Source organism: Sitophilus oryzae, unplaced genomic scaffold (genome assembly GCF_002938485.1).
Source record: "Sitophilus oryzae breed Bouriz unplaced genomic scaffold, Soryzae_2.0 scaffold_1442_pilon_pilon, whole genome shotgun sequence".
Classification (NCBI taxonomy): domain Eukaryota; kingdom Metazoa; phylum Arthropoda; class Insecta; order Coleoptera; family Curculionidae; genus Sitophilus; species Sitophilus oryzae.
Genome location: NW_022146107.1, coordinates 638,227 through 659,046, shown reverse-complemented (window position 1 = coordinate 659,046; position 20,820 = coordinate 638,227). Strand labels below are relative to the sequence as shown.

General features: G+C 33.1%; 1 protein-coding gene across 6 annotated transcripts in view; it reads right to left on the bottom strand.

The window, feature by feature from the left end:
- LOC115877005 (liprin-alpha-1) overlaps positions 1-20,820 on the bottom strand; it is a 374,919-nt gene that overhangs the window by 70,013 nt on the left and 284,086 nt on the right. For all 6 annotated transcript variants that reach the window (XM_030893061.1, XM_030893063.1, XM_030893064.1 and 3 more), the window contains exons 3-4: positions 3,308-3,472; positions 1,017-1,091 (exon numbers count right to left, since the gene is read on the bottom strand). In XM_030893061.1, the coding sequence (XP_030748921.1) occupies positions 1,017-1,091; positions 3,308-3,472 (240 nt within the window). The remainder of the gene's footprint in view (positions 1-1,016; positions 1,092-3,307; positions 3,473-20,820) is intronic.

Sequence of the window (20,820 nt, the reverse complement as noted above, 5' to 3'; positions counted from 1 at the left end):
TATTTTTGGCAAACGAATTTTTCGAAGACGAAGTCAAATTCCAACGAGATGAAACTACCCCTCAAATATTACCAAGTTATATAATAATATCGCCATATTGTTTTTTCTCATGCTGACGTAAATGTGAGAAAATTTTATCCAGTTTGTATGTTAATGGAAATTCTTGCTTTGCTTTATCATCACCATTACAAATGATTCATTCGACGCGAACGAAGTCGCTGGTACACGCTAGTAAACTATATACAAGCTTCACATAATTTACCTCTGTACAAAAATACATCGTTTTCCGTTAGAGGGCACCAATTAAAAATAAATCCGAACGTCAATTAATTTAAAATTTATGAAGCTTATTGTCAAATAAATATCATTTGTGATACTAAAAACATAACATTCCATATTTTCGCCAACAAACTGGTATGCGCCTACATAGTTTCATGTGATAAGAAATATCTTTTGTAACAGCGCGTTCAGATGGAGCGGACCGTCCGCGACTTCGAGCAAGTACCATGAGTTTATATGAACAATTCCACATGGGTCGCGTATGCTCCGTTCGGATGTTGTTCATATAAACTCATGACACTTGTTCAAAGTCGCGGACGGTCCGCTTCATCTGAAAGCGCTGTAAGTCAGCGTCTTAAAACTTTTTTTTTCTCAAAAAGTGTGCGCGTAATTTTCACCCTTCCCGTAGTTTTTCTTTATTTTTGTGAAAGTCAAATAATAAAGGGCTTAGCAAAACGTAGGACCCTAAATTTCATTCAAATCGTAATAACGATTCTTAAAATATCTTAAAAATGTGTTTATTTTGATGTTTAAGTTTGATGCTCTCTAACGGATAAAGAAATCACTTTTGTAAGAGGTAAATTGTTTTCAATGCACTTATTCTGATTCCAAAAATACATAGTAGTTCATGTCCATGGAATGTTAGGAAACCCTGTATAGTTTAATACATTATATCATTTAGTAATGTAGAATGTTGAGTGAGACAAACAAATTTTTTTATGTAATTTGCAGCTTACCTCTTCTTTGGTAGATGCTAATTCTTCTTCTAAAGACGAATTTCTCTCTAAAGCTACCCTCAGTCTTTCACGAACCTAAAACATATCGAAATAAGAGAACTAAAACAAAAATTACACCTACGCCAAAGAGTTTTAATAAATAAAATCATAAAATAGATTATTATATGACAACAATAATTACCTATTATAAAGTTTGATCGAATAAAAATTACGCCTTCAGAAGGTGGAAAAATATATATTCATAATACGAAAAAACTCGAACATTGCACAAATCGACATAAAACATAAACCTACATTTTTAAATTCTAAACGCACGTTTCGCTAACCGTGTTAACGTGATTGGGAGATAAAATTAAGTGATTGAACTGATTAAACCATTAGCAGACGATACTAAAATGATTAGCAAAACGTGTGTCCTGAGTTTAAAATATGTTTGTATATTTGGTGGATTTGTGATTTTTTTTTTGGTTTATAGAAGATATCAACTTAAATTGTATTTTTTTAAATAAGTATTATTAGCACCTAATTATACCGGGTGGTGCAGCAGCGCGGCGTTGGTAGAAGCTGTTTATGACAAGCCGTTTTTTACTAATTTAAGAAAATCCGTATCTATTTTTAAATTAAAACTGAATACACAACAATGCAAAAACCAGGCAACTGTCAACATACCTTCAGTTGTTAGTCAAATGAGTTTAATGTTAAATGCAATTTATTGTGCTGTTTACAATACCACGATATAGAATATAAAGTTAGTGGTGCCCGAAATGCATTTTTGTAATTTAAAACTTGTATAATAATAGATATGTATAAGACTATAAAGACACATAAGTTTCTTTTTATAACTGGACTATGAATAATTACAAAAAATATATGTACTTATATCATTTAGGTGTAAAACATTTAACTATAAAATTTAAAAAGCTATCTATTATTAAATTCAGCCAAAAATTAACTTTTAAAGCCCGGTTGTTCATATTCGGTTTAGAGTGAGTTCAGACTTTTCAAAATTTTAATAGGTGTTGCGTGTTTCAACGACTTCTTAGCATTCAAATTAGTTCAGAAATTCGGTATTTGATTAAAATTGGGTCTTGACTTTTTAATCATTACTTTTTATCTTCTCTTGATTGAAATTGATCGAAACTTTGCTTTTAATCATCTTATAATCTCATGCTACAAGAAAAATTATACCTCAATAAAAAACTTAAACACTTAAACAAAAAAACCCTAAACTCGAGTTCACATGAACTATCATCGTATGAACTAATATACATGAAAATGTATCATTTTTCCACGATTTATCGCGTAGTTGACACTTCTTTCTAGTTTGATATTTTATAATACGCGGTCAAACTAAACAAAAAAATATATATAAGATTTGAAATAAACATCGGCGATAACATCAAATATATTATATATAAATCATTAAAATAAAATATTATTTATAATTTATATACCGGGTGCGTCTCAAAAATGGCTCACCCCTATAACTTTTTATATTTTCAGATAAAAAATCGAGATTTTGGTATATTAGTATATGACATCAATTAGAATTGATTGAAGTATTCAATTGTTTTCTGTCACTCCCTGTTTCACAGGAAATGACTACAACTTTTGATTTTTAAATGAAACCCTCGGTATTTTGTTATTTTATTCGATAGAAAATGACACTCTGACTAAAATGGCATATCTTATGTAAACTTTTGACATTTTCGAATATGGTTTATTTGAAATGGCAACATGCGATTCATAACGATAATCTGACCCGAAATACCAAGTGTGTGATACTATATTATTCGTAAAAAAAACTTTTTCCAAATTTGCTAATGAGCCACCCTCGTTCCATTTGAAAAAATTGAGATATGATTAAAAATGCGATTTGGGCATTTTTTAACCGGCCAGGACAAGACACTAAAAACATTAGAAAAGATCAAATCTATTTTCCACTCTAGATTGACATTTAAAATTCAATTTTGTTTTAAGCAAAAATGTCAAAAGTTGACATATGATATGTCATTACATTCAGAGTGTCATTTTCTATGGAACAAAGTAAAAAAATACCGAGGGTGCCCTTTAAAAATCAAAAGTTGTAGTCATTTTCGGTGAAACAGGAAGTGACAGAAAACAATTGAATACGTTAATCAATTCTAATTTATGTCATTTACTAACATACACAATCTCGTTTTTTTTATCTAAAAAAATAAAAAAGTTATCGCGGTAACTCCTGAGACGCACCAGGTATATTTATAAAAAAATAATAAAAGTAATAATAAATAGTAAAATGTATAACATACCTTTTCGTCTAAAGCTTTGTGATGTTCGAACAAGCTTTTTAACGCTTTGAGCACTTCTACTTCGCTCGAAACACCAGACTGCGCAGCAGCTTGTCTCTTTACAACCGTCATGCGCAGCGATCTCTCGTGCCGGGAAACTAAACATTCTAAATGCTCTAAAAGTAACTGAAAAAAAACAAGAGAATATAAATTATTATTTTTGTCAAATATTAAGATAATTAAGTAGTTTTTATAGATTTCAAAAACAATTATTACATCAATTGACTTAGGTGTTCAGGTCAGTAGCGTATCTGGTATTTTTTACCAGAATTAAATAATTATTATAAGTTATCTATTTCTATTACAAATATATTTTTTAACAATTTTAATTACTAATAAGGTTTATTGAGAACGCAAAAAAATCTAGAATTTAGAATTTAGAATGAGTGGGAGGGGGGTTAATTACTGCGACTTTAGGGATCTATTGTGTGTGTCCCCCTTTGTTGAGTTATAAATCATCATACAGTCAATAATGTCAAAGCCCTGGTTTGACATTATTGACATAAGCCAGTGTCTGGGACGGTTTTACAGAGGGTAGTTCTCCATCTCCAATATCAGTCGTACTGTATCTCCAATATCAGTCGTGTTTCTCCATTTCCCCCCCAAAATCTGCATTCGCTGTTTCTTCTTAGTTTCAATCTACCGAGGTGTTCATTGAGGAGACAGTGTCCTATTAAAAACCCCGTGACAATCCGAAAAATGTTCTTACTTAAATGCAAGATCGTTGATTTTTCTTGGTCGTAAGCCTTCAGAAACTTCTTTGAGTAAAACACAGCTAACAAATTATTGAGTATACTCTACATCACATTTTTTACACGTTTAAAATACAAATTTTATGACGAGAACAAGAACAACAACAGGGAATCTTTGAAATTTGGAAACTTGTACAATACGCATATCATTAGAACCTGTTCATAGCCAATACATACTTTAAGAAGAACACAAATAGAAAATGGACATGTCAAGCTCCTAATGGGGTATAGTTTATCTGAAGTCAGTTGAAACAGACGAGGACTCTTAATTTCGGCAGTTTCTCTGCCGGCGCCTTTATCGGCATCATGGGGGCAAAGGAATTAGTCTCATAAGTTCCAATTGACTTCGGAAATACTATAACTAGGAATGAAATTGATTTCATTTTAACCAACAAAATGAACGCAGTAAAATATGTGCCTTTATAGACCTTGAGAAGGCTTTCGACTCGATATCTACTAAGGCAATAATTGAAGCCAGCCAAACTCTCGCCAATATATACTGTAACGTTTTTAGTTCGTTACATGTCTTTGATTATGATATATGATGTCTGGCGTATCATCACCGGATTCCCTATCGTTCAGGCCGGATAATTTATTTGACGCTTGGCGTAATTTTTACGTTCTCTAGTCCACAACCCTGTTATCGTTTGACACAACCCTGTTATCGCTCTGTGGAGGTGCTGTCAACATCGCTTCTGTCAACTCTTTCTGTGCTTAACTTCACTTGGCTTTGACCGTCCTACTGTCACCATCAAAAAATCCTTGCTTCGAGAAACTGCAATTATAAAAAGCTTGCTGTATAACTTGAATCAGCTGCTATTTCGAAGTTACAGGTAAAAATGAGATATCTTTTTTGATTCGTTATTATTACTGCGTATTTTTAGGGTAGAGTTTTGGATGTCCCAACCTAACTTGTATTTGTATTTTGCTGACACGTTGGTGTACTTTTGCTGTTGTCCTCCAGAATGTTAAATGGAAGAAAGGACAGTTCTTTTGTTTATTATTGAGCCCTCGGAAGTGTTTCGAGGTAGGTTTATTTTGTTTATTAGACCTTGTTTGGTTTTTTAAACAAGAGTTTCGTATTTTTAGGGTCTTATGGACGGACTGTGTCCAACTATGTATTGATTCCAAGGTACGGACTATTTACAAGGTACGGGCATTATCCAAGGTCCTAGTAGTATCCAAGGTACGGGTAGTGTTCCCCTGTACCGTTATCTTATGGACGGACTGTGTCCAAGGTTATGGTCCAAGTTACGGACATTATCCAAGGTCCTAGTAGTGTTCCAAGGTACGGGTAGTGTCCCCATATTGCCACAGTATGGATACAGCGTAAGCCCCATGCTGCTTTGCACCCATTTCTAAGCCTAGTCAGTAGCTACGGCTGTATTGATTCATGGTGTCCTCATTCTGGCCCCTTTTGTTGTTTTGGCCAACAGGATCGCCGACACACAGTACAGAGATATGAGCCCACCTCACGCTGTTACTGTTTGAAGTAAGATTACATAAAGAACAGCTAAGTTTAGATTTAAGAGTTTTAGCTTACATTTAACATTTAAAACATTTTCAGTCTTAAACAATAATGTACATCTTAAGTAATATCGTACAGACTATGTTTAGTGGTTAAATTGTTAAGAACATTCATGTCGATTTAATATTTAAAATATGATTTAGATCTTAGGTTTCATTACATTACGTCTTGTAATGGTATTATTTTCATAGATATTTAGTACAACTCTTAACACCACTTTCGTTGACATATAACCACTATAATAATTATTAAAATTGTACAGTGGCTATTTACCATCACAGTCCATCTTGAATAAATATAGTCATTAGTTTTAAGTAATATACAACTGTGTTTTCTTTCTCTGTACATGCCTGGCGCCCAATATCTGTATTTTTTTGTTTATTGTTATTGATTAGTTTTCTCTCTAGTGAAATACCTTACCCACGACTGCTCTCCGATGAAAAGCTGCCGTTCGCAGTGGTAATGTTTTAAAAAAACGCCACAATACAAATCGCCCCATCCAAAGCAAAAGTAATGATATACGAGTATACGTCAGAGACAACTGGCAAAGAGGTACGAGAGGGAGACGCCATATCCTCAAAACTGTTTACAGCAACACTAGAAGAAATCTTTCGTCAACTAGACTGGACCAGCAAAGGATTAAAAATAGATGGAGAATATCTTAACCATCTAAGATTCCCTGATGATATGATCCTGAAGAACTACAAACACAAATTAACGAACTAAATACAGCCAGCAATAAAGTAGGTCTCAAAATGAATTTAGCAAAAACTAAGATAATGTACAACAAACTAGTAGTCAGAAAAGACATTCTAATAAATAACACAAAAATGGAAATAGTAGAAGAATACATATATTTGGGACAACTAATACACAGCTCGAGATCTCTACTATACCAGAAATCAACCAAAGAATTATGGAAGAAACTCAACCTCATATTCAAATCTAGAATGCCACTTTATCTAAAGAAGAAAACAATCGACCAATGAGTATTACCAGTCATGACCTATGCATACAAAACCTGGGCATTTAAAACGGACATTATAAAGAAACTGCAGGCCAAGAAAGGCCGTAAAAAATAGAGTGGAAACGACAAAAGACCCAGGAAATAAATGTCATCCACGGAATAAAATCCCTCAAGTGGCAATGGGCCGGACACCTGGCAAGAAGAACGGACAACAGATGGAATACAAAAATTACAGCACAGTACCCACGAGGAATTACGAGATCTAGAGGAAGACCAAACCTGAGATAGGGCCATGATATTAGGGAATTAGCTGGAGTAACATGGGCCTCCATAGTCAATAGCCAACAATAGACAACAATGGGCCCACTTACAAAGAGATGTGAGGGAGGCTAAACCACAATTGGAAATGGTTGAATAAGCTGAGAATGACGATGATGATGATGATTGCTTAGTTGTAGAATAAATTAGTTTACTATTATTATATTACTATATATTATTTTATCGTGTGTTTTAAATTAAGGACCCCCGGATTCTGTAATAATATGTTCCTTCCTTAGTCTTTTCATTCAAAGCTTCCGAAGGAATATCTTGTTTTTGACATAATTTTTCGAATCCTTACAAGAATCAAGCATTTGATTATATCGTAGGCAGAACATGCTGCCCTTATTGGTACAGTGTTTATAAAGATTGGCCAAATTTATGTACGACTGAAGAGCCACTGAAATTGGTTTCTATGGATTCAAAGCTCAGTGACTTTCTTTATAAGACAAAAAATGTCTTGATTTTTACAAGTTTCAGTGGCTACACAAGAAGGTGACAACTTCGATGACAATCGCTTGGATCCCAGAAACTACGATTAGAAGAGTGGTGTAAAATCGGTTTAAGATATCTTTGATATGTTTAACAATAATTGTTTTTCTCTTTTCTAATTTGCCAAATTCGATTAATAATTTCCGTCTCATGGAAAAGAGCCAAGATAAACTACCTAGTTATGGAATATTTCAGAAACGAGAACAAGAATGCGGGATGGTCAATCAGGCCAATTCAGCAGAAAAGTTTAGTTGTAGATGCAAATGTATGCAGAAAGTTTTGTCTTATTTTAACAAAGTTGTACGCCGGCAGTCGAATGACATTGAGAGGCACGCTTATAATGCCAGCTTCGCCTAAACCGGGGTAGTTTAATTTAAATATATTTTAGTCAACGACTATGAGTGATATTTAAGTTACATATTATATTATTTCTTTTTGCAGAAATTTTTTGGAAAATTTAATAAAAAGTTAGATTAAAACATATAGGTGGTAGATGCCATTAAATAGATTACTTTCGAGATTACTTATTAGATAAAAAATAAATTTCCATTTTAGTTAAGATTTATGGAATAAAATGTGCCCATATAAAAATAATTATTTATGGAATACGCAAAAAATACTTTATGGCATGTTCAACACCCGGAATTTAAAACTAATACTTTATATAAATAATATTTATACTAATAATTTACATGGCAAGAACTTGTAACCAAATTAAAGAGTGAATGTAGACAGCACAGAAGCACGAAAACTAAAAGTATTTTAGGACAAAATACAAATTACTCGAAATTACATATTACAAAAAAAACAATGATATAACTTCTTACACTAATTAATAATTAATAATAAAAAACGTTTTACATACTAATTATATCTAAAACTAAAACGGTTTTATAATAAAGAATCACAAATACAAATATAGGTGAGCAAAGAGGTTATCGTTTATCCTGAGCAGCTAAATATTTAATAATAATCCACGATAAATTTCGGCCTAATGCGAGATAACACCAATTAGTGGTTGGGAAAATTCGTCAAAATTTGTTTTAGATGTCATAGGGATCTAACTAATTTTAACTGAAATAACTAATAAGGGATTTTTATGAGATTTTTTACCTCCAAGGTGAATAAAGCACAAGCGTAGTTCCATACAACTTGGATTTTTTTATTAATATAAGAATATAAAAAAGTATAACAAACGTGTTAATATTCCCTTCAAATTGGTGTTCAACTTCTCTTTTTAGTTACGAAGGCCAATCTGGATAGGGCATACTGTGTTTACGCGGAATTCGAACGGTGGTTCTCGGCCATATCAATGACGATGGTTTATCTACTTGTTGGCTGTACTTAGTTCGTTAATTTGTGCTTGTAGTTCTTCAGGGCATATCATCAACGAATCGTAGATGGTTAAGATATTCTCCATCTATTTTTAATCCTTTGTTGGTCCAGTCCAGTTGACGGAAGCTTTCTTCCATTGTTGCTGTAAACAGTTTTGGGGGCCAGTTGGGAGCGTTTTTTTCGCGGGTACGATCTTATGAATCATATCTAGATAGTTCACTATTCACTCGAGAGTACAATTATTACAAAAATTATTTAGTATCTTTTTATTGGCAAAGAAACGCGTAAAAAAACACACATTCTTTCATTTTTTCAAACCAAACCAAACTAACTTTCGACCACTTCGATGGAACCAGAGGCGGATCCAGGATTCGGGAAAGGGGGGGCTAGACTCAGAACTTTCCTCAAAGTACATACTCTTGCATATCACTGGCATATCTTGCATATCAACAAAGGCTCTCTGTGCAACTCAACTGTGCAGAAGACTTGTGGAAAATAAGTGAGGCTGCGCCCCTAACATTTTGCGCTGGATGTATACCATGATTACCTATGGAGCAGTTGCTTGGTACACAAAACTAGAGTAACGTACAGTAAGGCAAAACCTGTGCAAAGTACAGAAATTGGCATGTATCTGCATCACAGGTGCCATGAGACCATGTCCAACAGCAGCAATGGAGGCCATTCTAGACTTAACTGGACATTGTCGTCGGTAGTTATGCCAATGCGACAATGATTAGAATGGTCATTAACGCAAAGAGTACTGGGAGAATTTTCAGGTCAGGGGCTTGGAACACCCTCAAAAGGAAAATTCCACTTATCCAACTCTCAGTGGATGACATACCAAGAATTTACAACTTTGAGAAACATCTTACTGTAGTATTGAGTAATAAAAAGGATTGTAAGGAAGAAACGCTTGCTCAGCATGTAAAAGACCATACCATAACGTGGTATACTGATTCTCAGGGATAGGAGTATTTAGGCCGAAAACTAAATACTTCGAACCAATGGGCACCTACCCCAGCATCCTTCAGGCAGAAATTTACGCTATCGAAAGATGCGTACTAAGAAACTATCGGAAACAGGAAATAGCCATCTTGTCCGAAAACCAAGGCAGCACTAAACGCGATCAACTCAGTAACAATCAATTCGAAGTTGATCAAAGAATGCCTAGAGAAGCTCAACAAATTGGGTGCCTCAACACTCTGGGTACCTGCTCACCAAGGGATAGAAGACAAGGAAAAAGCAAATGATCTAGCTAGAAAAGAAGCAAACACTCCACTAATTGGACCAGAACCGTTCTGTTTTCCAAGCGGGTACCAACTGACAGCGGAACTAAAGAATATGGAAGACTCCATCCGTAACCTGGTGTCCTCCAACGATCTAAGACTCTCGAAAAAGTTCCTGAGAACTTACGACCGAGAAAAATCAAAGGCTTTCATTGATTTAAGTAAAAACTATCTTCGGATTGTCCACGGGGTTTCTAACAGGACACTGTTTCCTCAACGAACACCTCAGTAGCCTGAAGCTGAGGAACAACGGCGAATGCAGATTCTGTGGGGAAAATGAGGAAACACCAGAACCCCTTATCACTAAGTGCGCCGAGACGATGACCGTTCGTGCCATTAACTACGTGCCATTAACGATACGGCTGATGTCGAAAATGGAAAGCTGGCCTCTGTGGAGCCGTCTCAGATACTGGCTTTTTGTTAAAGCCCTGAGACTGTATGATAAGTTATAACTCGTTATAACTCAAGAAAGGAGAACACGCAATAGATCTGTAAGGTCGCGGTGATTAACCTCCCTCCTTAACATTCTACATTGTACATATCATTGGCAATGGTTTACCAACATGGCGAGTGTCTAGATCGATTCTTACAGGATATCCGGCCTCGAACTGGCGTGAATGAGCAGTGGGTTTAAATAGACTTTACACTTTTGCCATGGAATAATGGCACGACAGAGTTTCCAGACTTTCACCCGTTCATCCACTCGCATCGTCTCACATCGCTTAACTTCGATGATCTATCGGGAACCGGTGTTTCGCTGAGCTGTTGCTCTTAATATTCCCTATTTGCCACAAGGACTAGTCTGGACATTTTGCCATTTGTTTACGGGGATTCCGAACCGCGTCCCTTAGTCATATATACTGGCTAATATCCGACCTCATCCGGCTACTAACCGGCGTAAATGAGTGGTGCGTCTTTTATATATGGTTACCCGCCAAAACATTCATCGAAAAACATCGCTGATCTGTCAAATATAAATAGGATATAGGATATCAATTGACTTGGGTGTTTCAGTAGCGTATTTGGTATTTTTGTTATTATATAACACTGGTCTGCAAAAACAATTTTTTCTTGAGCCCCGGCACCATTCCTGCTGATTCTTATATACGATGACGTCCTGACTATAATTCCCGTTTTCTTCTACTTTGTACGCCCCCCTCTCTATTTTTATCAATTTTCCATAACAATAATAATTTTATGGTCATGAATTTAATTTGGGGAGGTGAAAATAATTATCAGCTACTATTATTAAAACATATAAGTTAAAATGATGTGAGATCTTTATCCCCTCTTTACATATAGAGGTATCATATTATATTCCTGTATTAAAAGAAAATAATAACAAAAATGTAATAAGAGGCAAAATTATAAAATATGTATGCTTTAAAATTTAAGTTATGGATTTACGAAAAATTTATATTAATAAACGTGCCTACTTTATTTTAATATGCCACATGAGTCAAACAAAATAAAAGACAAAACTTTTCGTGCACATTTATACGAATACAATAAACTTTCCCGCAGATATGGCCGATTTCCCTCTTTAACTCTCATCCTAGTATAATATGCCGTCAGCGTCAGAAAAGATATACATTGCTAATTTCGCCTTTGTTGCCTTTTATGTAACGTGTATGACATGAATAGCATTAAAAAAGACCATTAAATATAAAATATGATCATTATAAAAAAAAATCCCCAGATTTTTGTATGCGGAAGGGTATTAACGCCAAATAATAAAACATCTCTCAGTTAACAACAATTTTTAAAATGTTTAATTGATGATTTTAAGGAAAAAATGCTTGGTGTTGCAGTCTAATTGTAGTCTTGGTATTGCAGGGTCCAGTCTTTGCCTTGCTGCAAGTGTGTGTGTCTTGCACTTATATAATCACTTTGAAAATGGACGCTTTAAACACTTTTTTATTTTTTTAATGAGAGCGTTTAAATTTTGAAGATTTTATAATTTTTGATGATTCTGACTTTGACAAGAGAAAATTATTTCTGTTCTTGTTTGGCGGTTGTTCTTAGCAACCGCTATAGCAGCGCCCTACAACATATGCGCTCCAAAACAACTACAAGTTTTGGAGGCAAGCCGAGCTTTCCAATCTAAACTTGTTCCTTTATCTATGCATTATGTTTACAAAAATTTGAAGGTACCAAATCAAGCAATTTTGTATAAAATAATTATAAATTTCCCAACTTCAATATAAAAAAATATATTCTCAAATAGTATTCTCGCTGTTTACATATGTTCGCAGCTCAGTCTCCGGAAAGCCTATAGTGAATAAGTCTATAGAGAACAGTTTAAAGAATACACTAGAGGTTTCAAACTAAAGACACTAAGGTATTAAGCACATGGAAATGACATTGGTAATTGTAAAAATATTTTGCCGAACGACTTCTTCCTGTGGAGCACACTGAAAAACCGTCTTTATGGGAATAAAAAAAACAGAAATTTAGATGGACTGAAAATGACATTTCTGTGGAATGCTAAAGATTCTCCCCTTAACACGTTTGTATTGTGAGGCTTGATTTTCACAATCATTTGAGGTATTGTTGGGTTGTGAATTTAGGAGATTATGTAAACATTTTATTAATTAGCATAGTTTAATAAAGTTCCTTTAGTTACAAATATTTTTTATTTGAAAACTTATTGTGGAAGCATGTGGTTTGACCGAGCCCTGCGAGTGATCGAGTAATGAACAGCAAACAAGTTATACACCTTCTCAGTTCAACTAGTTCTTTTGTAGATGATCATTCCAATTCAGAAAAATATTAACCACTCTTCAAATCACATAAATTCTTGTTAACAAAAAAAAATTGATATCGAATTTGACAATGAAAAAATCATATTATAAATAGCTGGTATTTTAATTGTAGCTTGCTCTGGGCCGTCTTATAAATTTTTAGTAATTTGAAGGTACATTTTTACAAATAACTTTTAGATGCATATTCCAAATAAAACGAAATTATAGACGATAGTATAACTTTAATGCCTCTTCAAAAAAGTCTAAGACAATTTATGCATAAAATAATCTGGGGAGATAATATTTGACCTTTTCACAAAATTTACATGGGATTTCCTATGTCCCGCGTTCCTATGCACCACACGGTATAAGTATGTGTGTTTCAATTATTCATAGTATATTTTTATTAAATCGTAAAAATTCATAATCACGGGTGATAGAATGGAGTCTCAGAAAAGAAAAAAATAGGATAGATAAAGATTTTTGATGACTCGAAAAGGCATTTAATTAAGAGTAACAAAACCAAAGCAAATCTGTAAATTCTTGGTAAATTTTATAAAAAATATAAAAAGAAGACTGTTGGCAGGACATAAGACCACCATCAGATTTGTTTTAGAAAATCAATATTTTAGACGAGAAGAACGACTGTTTATCAAAATCAAAAAATTGACAACACACAATGCCTGACAAAAATATCACATAAAGAGGAATAAAAAATCAAAATCGTTTTAAGCAAAATTAAGAAAACATTGTCTGGCTCTATATGGGCCTTATAAGCATCCCGATGTCATTCTACCACCGGAGTAATGCAAATAAAAGTCAAAACTTTTCGCATACATTTACATGAGCAGAATAAACCATTCCTGTTAAAATGGCAATCCTACTCCCATCTCTTTGAAATATGCCGTAGTATGGTGCCCAAACGACCGAAACGGTATACGTTGTTAATTTTAGCTTTGTTGTCTTTCATGTGTCATGTATGACATGAATGCCATTGAGGGAGGGTGAATGTATTATTACTAAACATAATAGATGATCGTTACCCTCAAAATTATTGTCTTATTCTGTGGTGTGTCTGTTCTGGCAAGGATGGACCTAGAATGTAATTAGAGTTGTTGTGTAGTTATCCTTGTCAGTTAATAGTCGTCACGAAGCAAACATATAGTTCAAAGGTCGATTAGGTAGATACATTACGCGAACCGTATATACCGGGTGATGTATCGGCGTTCGAATCATAGGAAATCCCACAGAAATTTTGAACTGTCCAAATATTGACTCCTCTGTTGATTTGACAGCGAAGTCGTAAATAAGTTTATTAGAGATATGCTGAATACATATGTCAAATCTGAACAATTTTGGACAAGCCGTTTTTAACTAATTTAATAAAAATGGCATTAATTTTTAAATTAAAACTGAGCAGGTAACAATGTAAAACCAGGCATACCGTAAGTTGTAATGTATGATTGAATGCAATTTGTTGTGCTGTCTACGCTACTATGATTAGTGTACCCGATATGCATTTTTGTAACTTCTTGTTCAAATAACTTGTTCAAATTAGATAAAAGCCTAAGGTTCTGGAAGTTGACTTAAGGGCCCTATACTAGGGATTAATAGGGACTTTTTAGGAATTAATTTAAAAACAGATGCAGTTTTTCTTAAATTAGCTAAAAATGGCTTGCCCAAAATTGCTCAAATTTGGCATGTATTTTCAGCATACCTAGATCTTTAAGTAAAATCAATAGGGGAGCCAGTATTTGGATGAACCAGTATATAGATTCACTCTAGAATTTACTAATCCATATACTGAAATGATACGCAAATCAGATTATTGCAAAATGTGATTAGTGCAACAACAGGGTGAGTCTTAAATAAGTGCAAATATTTTCAGGGGTAGTATATTTCGACCCCAGAAATTTGTTTTTGTTATTATTTAAAAAACATAATTTCTTGCTAATATGTCAATATAGGTAGTAGATTAAATTTACAAAAAAAAAGTTTTTTTTTAAACAAACGAGATTTGGTATGTTAGTATATGACATAAATTAGGATTGATTGACGTATTCAATTTTTTTCGGTCACTTCCGGTTTTACCGGAAATGACTACACCTCGGTATTTTTATAGTTTATTTGATAGAAAATGACATTCTGAATAAAATACAATCAACTTAACTATACGGTATGTCAACTTTTGACATACCCGCTTAATAAAAAATTGTATTTTAAATTTCAATCTACAGTGCCATGTCTATGTTAAAAACACTAATTTAAAATTGATTAAAAATTAGTAATTTTTAATCAAGGATTTGGAAAAATATATTTGATCGTCTAATGTTTTTAGTGTTTTATCCTGGCCGGTTAAGAGATGCCCAAATCGTATTTTTAATCATATCGCAATTTTTTCAAATGGAACGAGGGTGGCTCATTATCATATGGAAAAAGCATTTTTTTACGAATAATTTTATACCACACATTTGTTATTTCGACTAAAATTTTCGTTATGAACCACAATTTCAAATAAACCATATTCGAAAATGTCAAATATGTCATTCTATTGTTGATATATTATCGTTATTATTGTTGATATATGAGTGTCATTTTCGATCAAATAAAGTAGAAAAATACCGAAGGTGCCATTTAGAAATCAAAAGTTGTAGTCATTTCCGGTGAAACAGGAAGTGACCGAAAACAATTTAATACGTCAATCAATGCTAATTTATGTCATATATTAAAATACCAAATCTCGTTTTTTTAACTGAAAAAATAAAAAAGTTATAGGGGTGAGCCACTATTGAGGCGCACCCGGTATACAGTAATTAACCTAATTTTGTTAAAATTATTTTTTTAAAATGTCTCCACATTCTAGTTCAAGTTTTTAGAAGATATTATTTATCTTTAGAAATAAATAACAAGAGTTTTACACTAATATTTGAAAAGGTCAATATAACCTATACAGAACTTATTTCAAAAAAATATATTAGAAGGACAAAATAATAACCTGATAATTTAAAAGCAAAATGCTTAGAAATCAAATATTAAAATTAATTTAGAAAAACCGCCTAAAATAATTAATAGAAAGTTAAGGAGCTGGAATTAAACTACAACTTATAAGAAGATATCGTTGAATCTTTTAATGCTCTACGGGATATTAGGATTAATATAAACACATTAGCCTTACACTCCTGTGCATATTAAAGGAATTAGATGCAAATCTCAAATAGCATTTACTCTGGAATGCAAACTATTTACAGCCCCAAGGCCGCTTTGTAACAGTGTATATTAAAGTTAAGTTTTGCTTCGAGTTGTAATTCTGTATGTTTATTTTGTAGACCTAAAATTTAGTTTTCTGACGTTTTAAGATATATGTACTATATCTGTTGTTCATTCAGAACATAATTTCAATACTTAATCATCGATTAGTATAATGTATACTGGGTGCGTCTCAAAAGTGGCCCACTCCTAATTTTTCAGATAAAAAAAACAAGATTTTGTATGTTAGTATATGACATAAATTAGGATTGATTGACGTATTCTATTGTTTTTGGTCACTTCCTGTTTTACCGAAAATGACTACATTTTTTGATTTTTAAATGGCACCCTCTAAATTTAAAATAAAATTTATTTTAAATTTCAATCTAGAGTGTCATGGCTGTGTTAAAAACACGAATTTTTAATCAAGGAGCCTTGTAAAAATAGACTTGATCGTCTTAGTGTCTTGATGTTCTTAGTGTCTTATTCTGGGCGGTTAAAAGATACCCAAATTGTATTTTTAATCATATCTCAATTTTTCAAATATTTAGCATATTTAGAAAAAGCTTTTTTTAAAGAAATAATTTGGTACCACACACTTGGTATTTCGAGTCAAATCGTCGTTATGAATGCATGTTACAATTTCAAATAAACCATTTGCGAAAAAAAGTTGACATATGATATGTCATTCAGAGTGTCATTTTCTACCGAATAAAGTAAAAAAATACCGAGGGTTCCATTTAAAAATCAAAAGTTGTAGTCTTTTCCAGTAAAAGGTGATGTGACTGAAAACAATTGAATACCGATTAATCAATCCTAATTTATATTATTTCTCACATACCAAATTTCGTTTTTTTATCTGAAAAAATAAAAAAGTTATAGGGATGAGTCACTTTTGAGACGCACCCGGTATTTCGCTATATTTCATATGGATAAGATACCGTATGATCGAATAAAAACGGCGTCAGCGATGGCTATGAAATGAAGATCGCTGTCATTTTATATGTATTGTAAATTTATATGGGAAATGTCATCGATCGTCATTTCCAAGCCAACTGGACGCCATTTTTATTCGATCATACGGTAGAAAATATGCAATATGTTCCGCATGTTCAGTATATGCAATAAATGAACGATATAGAATAAAGAAGAACATACGGAAGAGGTATTGACATATTCAATGAACAGCTTGTGAAATAAATACTTAAATGGAATGCAACAGCAAAACAGAAGGGCCAAAGCATTGGAGAACGGAAATAAGTGAAGGAATTAGAAAATCCAGAGCACCTAAGGCATTATTACCTTTGCAGACGGTGGTATCAATAAAAAAATAATATAATATAAAATAAGTTACTTAGATAAGATCAAACTTGAATACTGAAATTGTATCTCACAACAAATATTAGGTTATAAAAAGTCATAGACTAGATATTGCAAAAGTAAAATAAAATCATAAGACAAACTACTGTAATAGTAATGACTATGAAAGAAAAAGGAACGATACCCAAATAGTGATTTGATAAATCCTCAAAAATAAAAGTATACGGAATTTATTTGACTATATCTCAAAACTAGTCCAAACTTTATATTCCACAATAATTAATACCACTAAAGTCAAATAAAAAATATCTATTGAAGTTGCAACCGGGTAGAAACCGCATTTAACTGCATATCGTGAAATGGCTCCATTAAATGTGTTAAATTATCTAAAATGGATTTTGTCGAATGGACCGCGTTAAAGCTAAATAAAACTGGAGTTTTTTTAATGGACAGAGTCCAGAATTAATTATCAGCGTATTTGGTAGCTATTGTAGGATATAAAACTTTATATGATAATGTTTAAGTAATTAGCTAATAAACTTCAGAGTATCAAATCTTCTGCTTAATAACCGGAGAACTATTTTTTATTAAAGTATCTAATTAGTTTTACAGAACTCTCAGGAAGCGATATAACCTATATAAAACAGAAAATAAATTTCAGTTATATCATAATCAAAAGCTCTAGAAATCCCAATTGAGCCTCTCTAATTACTTAGAGAGTTATAATCTATTTTAGTCACGAGCTAGCTAAAAATTAAAATAATGTAATTATTTATTATTCCGTTTTAAAGCAGTTCCGTACTTTTGCGTAAACTTAGCTGAAGTACACTAATTTAAGGGTTTACAAAGTTTCAAGAAATTCATAGTAAACCTATTTACATAAAAATATAATGTATAATATTCTCATATTAACAAAATTATGCAATCAAATGAGGAATAAAATAAACAAAATAAACACTTTATACAAACAATTGTAATTTTTTTTAACTAGCTCTATTACAAAAATGTAAAAAAATTCGGAAAGGATTTTCGTCGTTTCCTACCTCTTAAAATAATAAGCTTTAAAATTTAAGACACATTTAAAAATTACTCTAAAAATATAAGGATCATCATATCAAGGATCAACTAATCGTCAATTAAAATTTTGAAAAAATGAAAAAAAAAATTAAAACAGTACATAACCATGTGTAAATTGTATTGTTATTTAGAAGAAAATTTGTTGAAAACAAAATACATTGCTGGGTATTTTGTTTGGCGTGGGGGGATCTTTTTGGCGTTTCCTGTTGCCTCGTTCAATTTTGTTTCGTTTTGAGCTATTTCGAAAACGTGGCGGTATCTGTACCCGAGGCAAACGACTTTTTTTCATAAATCTTATATAAATAGTGAAATAATCACTTATAATCTCAGTAAAATAATCACTTATTTGAGAGAGACTATTAACCTTATTCTACTGCGACCTTTACAGATATACATATCTTACAATTGTAGTTTTAATAATAACAACACTTAATTTTCTAGCTAGCTCATAAATGAAATAGATTAAATGTCAAAGTTAGTTAGCTAAAGACTATTAGACACGCTGAATTGTGCTTGTTAATTATTTTCATTTACAATTTGAAATTAAGTACGGAAGTTATATACAGGGTGCTACAAATTCGAGGTACGAGCATTGGTATCTCGGTAACCGTAATAGATACGAACATGGTTAAAATGCCATCAAAAAAGTTTTAAAAATTTCAAGGATTGCTGAGTTTTTTGGAAAAAACTGATTTTTTTGAAAATCAATTTTATTTTTTCTTGTCGTTACTTTTTCGAAAATCAAAAAACTAATTCCACATTCTCATAGCCACTTTATTAGGGCCATCTGATAGTAATTTTTGATTTTCAAATTAGCTGATAATTTGTGAGATACAGACGCCAGCTTTATTTTTTTTAAATACGGACCTGCATTTTTTATTTCAGGTTTTGAAATAACTCGGTCTCCTGAATACAATTATATGCTATACTTTATACTTTTTTTGTTTTGGGTACTTTAACAGTAACAAAACTATTTAATTATTATTTAAAATAATTTCAAGTCCGACTCTGGTTTCTTAAATTATTTAACCTGATTATATTCATGGCAACAATATTGATCAGCGCTAATTAACATTGAATAAGGAAAATCGAGCCAATTGGAAGATTCAAATAAATAATATCCAGGTCGGAAATTTAAAAATATTATTTTTAACTTTTTTTATTGTGAATTTGAAATATCAGTGTGCAATCTAATAATATGCATAAGATTAATCGTAGTTATTATAAATAAATCAACTTCTACAAACTAGTTTCTAATGTTCTACATGTTCGAAAGGGTTACCACCCTCCCTATTGCACAAATTTATTTTTCGCTCAATTTTATTTATACCTCTTTGAACTTTCTTTTTTCTTTGCCCTTCCCAGGACTTTCACCTTGTCGTGGTGAAAGGGCTCAGTAACCTTCAATATCCAGGGAGCAATGCCGGCGGTAGCGTAGCTACTGGTAGGGCCACCCATGCCGATAAGGTCTCGAAGTGATGAAGGTGAAGCTAAGGAAGTCCATAGTATGCAGCGTCTGACTCAAAGTGAGCGGCTGCAAACAGCGTCTGTATCCATAGTGGGCGGCTGAGGTAATACTCGCAAACACGCTCGGCAAGCGGGGCGTTTTAACTGCCATTTACCTTCTTAGAACCATGCTAGAGTCGGAATCTAAAACAAGATTACCCCAGATGGGTAGAGCTCAAGTCTCAGAATCCCGCTACAAATTCGGGCAGCCTTACGGATTCTGGGGGAGGCAAGAAATCGACAAACTACAACAAACAAAAACGAAAACGGACACAGATTATATCCATTGCCACTTATAATATTAGACCGATGAGAACAAATGACCACTTGGAAGAATTAGAACAAGAACTGGGAAATATTAATTGGGACATAGTAGGCCTATGCGAAACAAGGTTGCAAGGAGAAAAAATGACAACTCTAAATTCTGGACACGATCTGTTTCAAAACAACTCAGAAACAAATCATAGCCAAGGAGGAGTAGCTTTTATTGTAAACAACAAATTCAAACACCTCGTCACTAAATACCATTCAGTATCAAATAGAGTGATATATCTAATAATACGCGCTTAAACCAAAGATACAGTATCCAGCTGATACACTGCTATGCACCTACAAGCTCAGCGAGCAGTGAATTGATCGAGGAATTATATGAAGACATTAGCCGGGCTAGGAACCTTGAAAATACACATTACGTAATCGTAACTGGAGACTTTAACGCTAAGATAGGAAAGAAGCAACCGGGTGATACAAACTACATAGGAAACTTGGGTCTCGGGGAACGGAACGACAGAGGAGACATTTAAATTAATTTTTTTTGTAAACTTTCTCAACAACGAAAAATTATACTGTATGAATACTTTTTATTAAAAACAAACTCAGAAAAAATTGACATGGCGGAGTCCA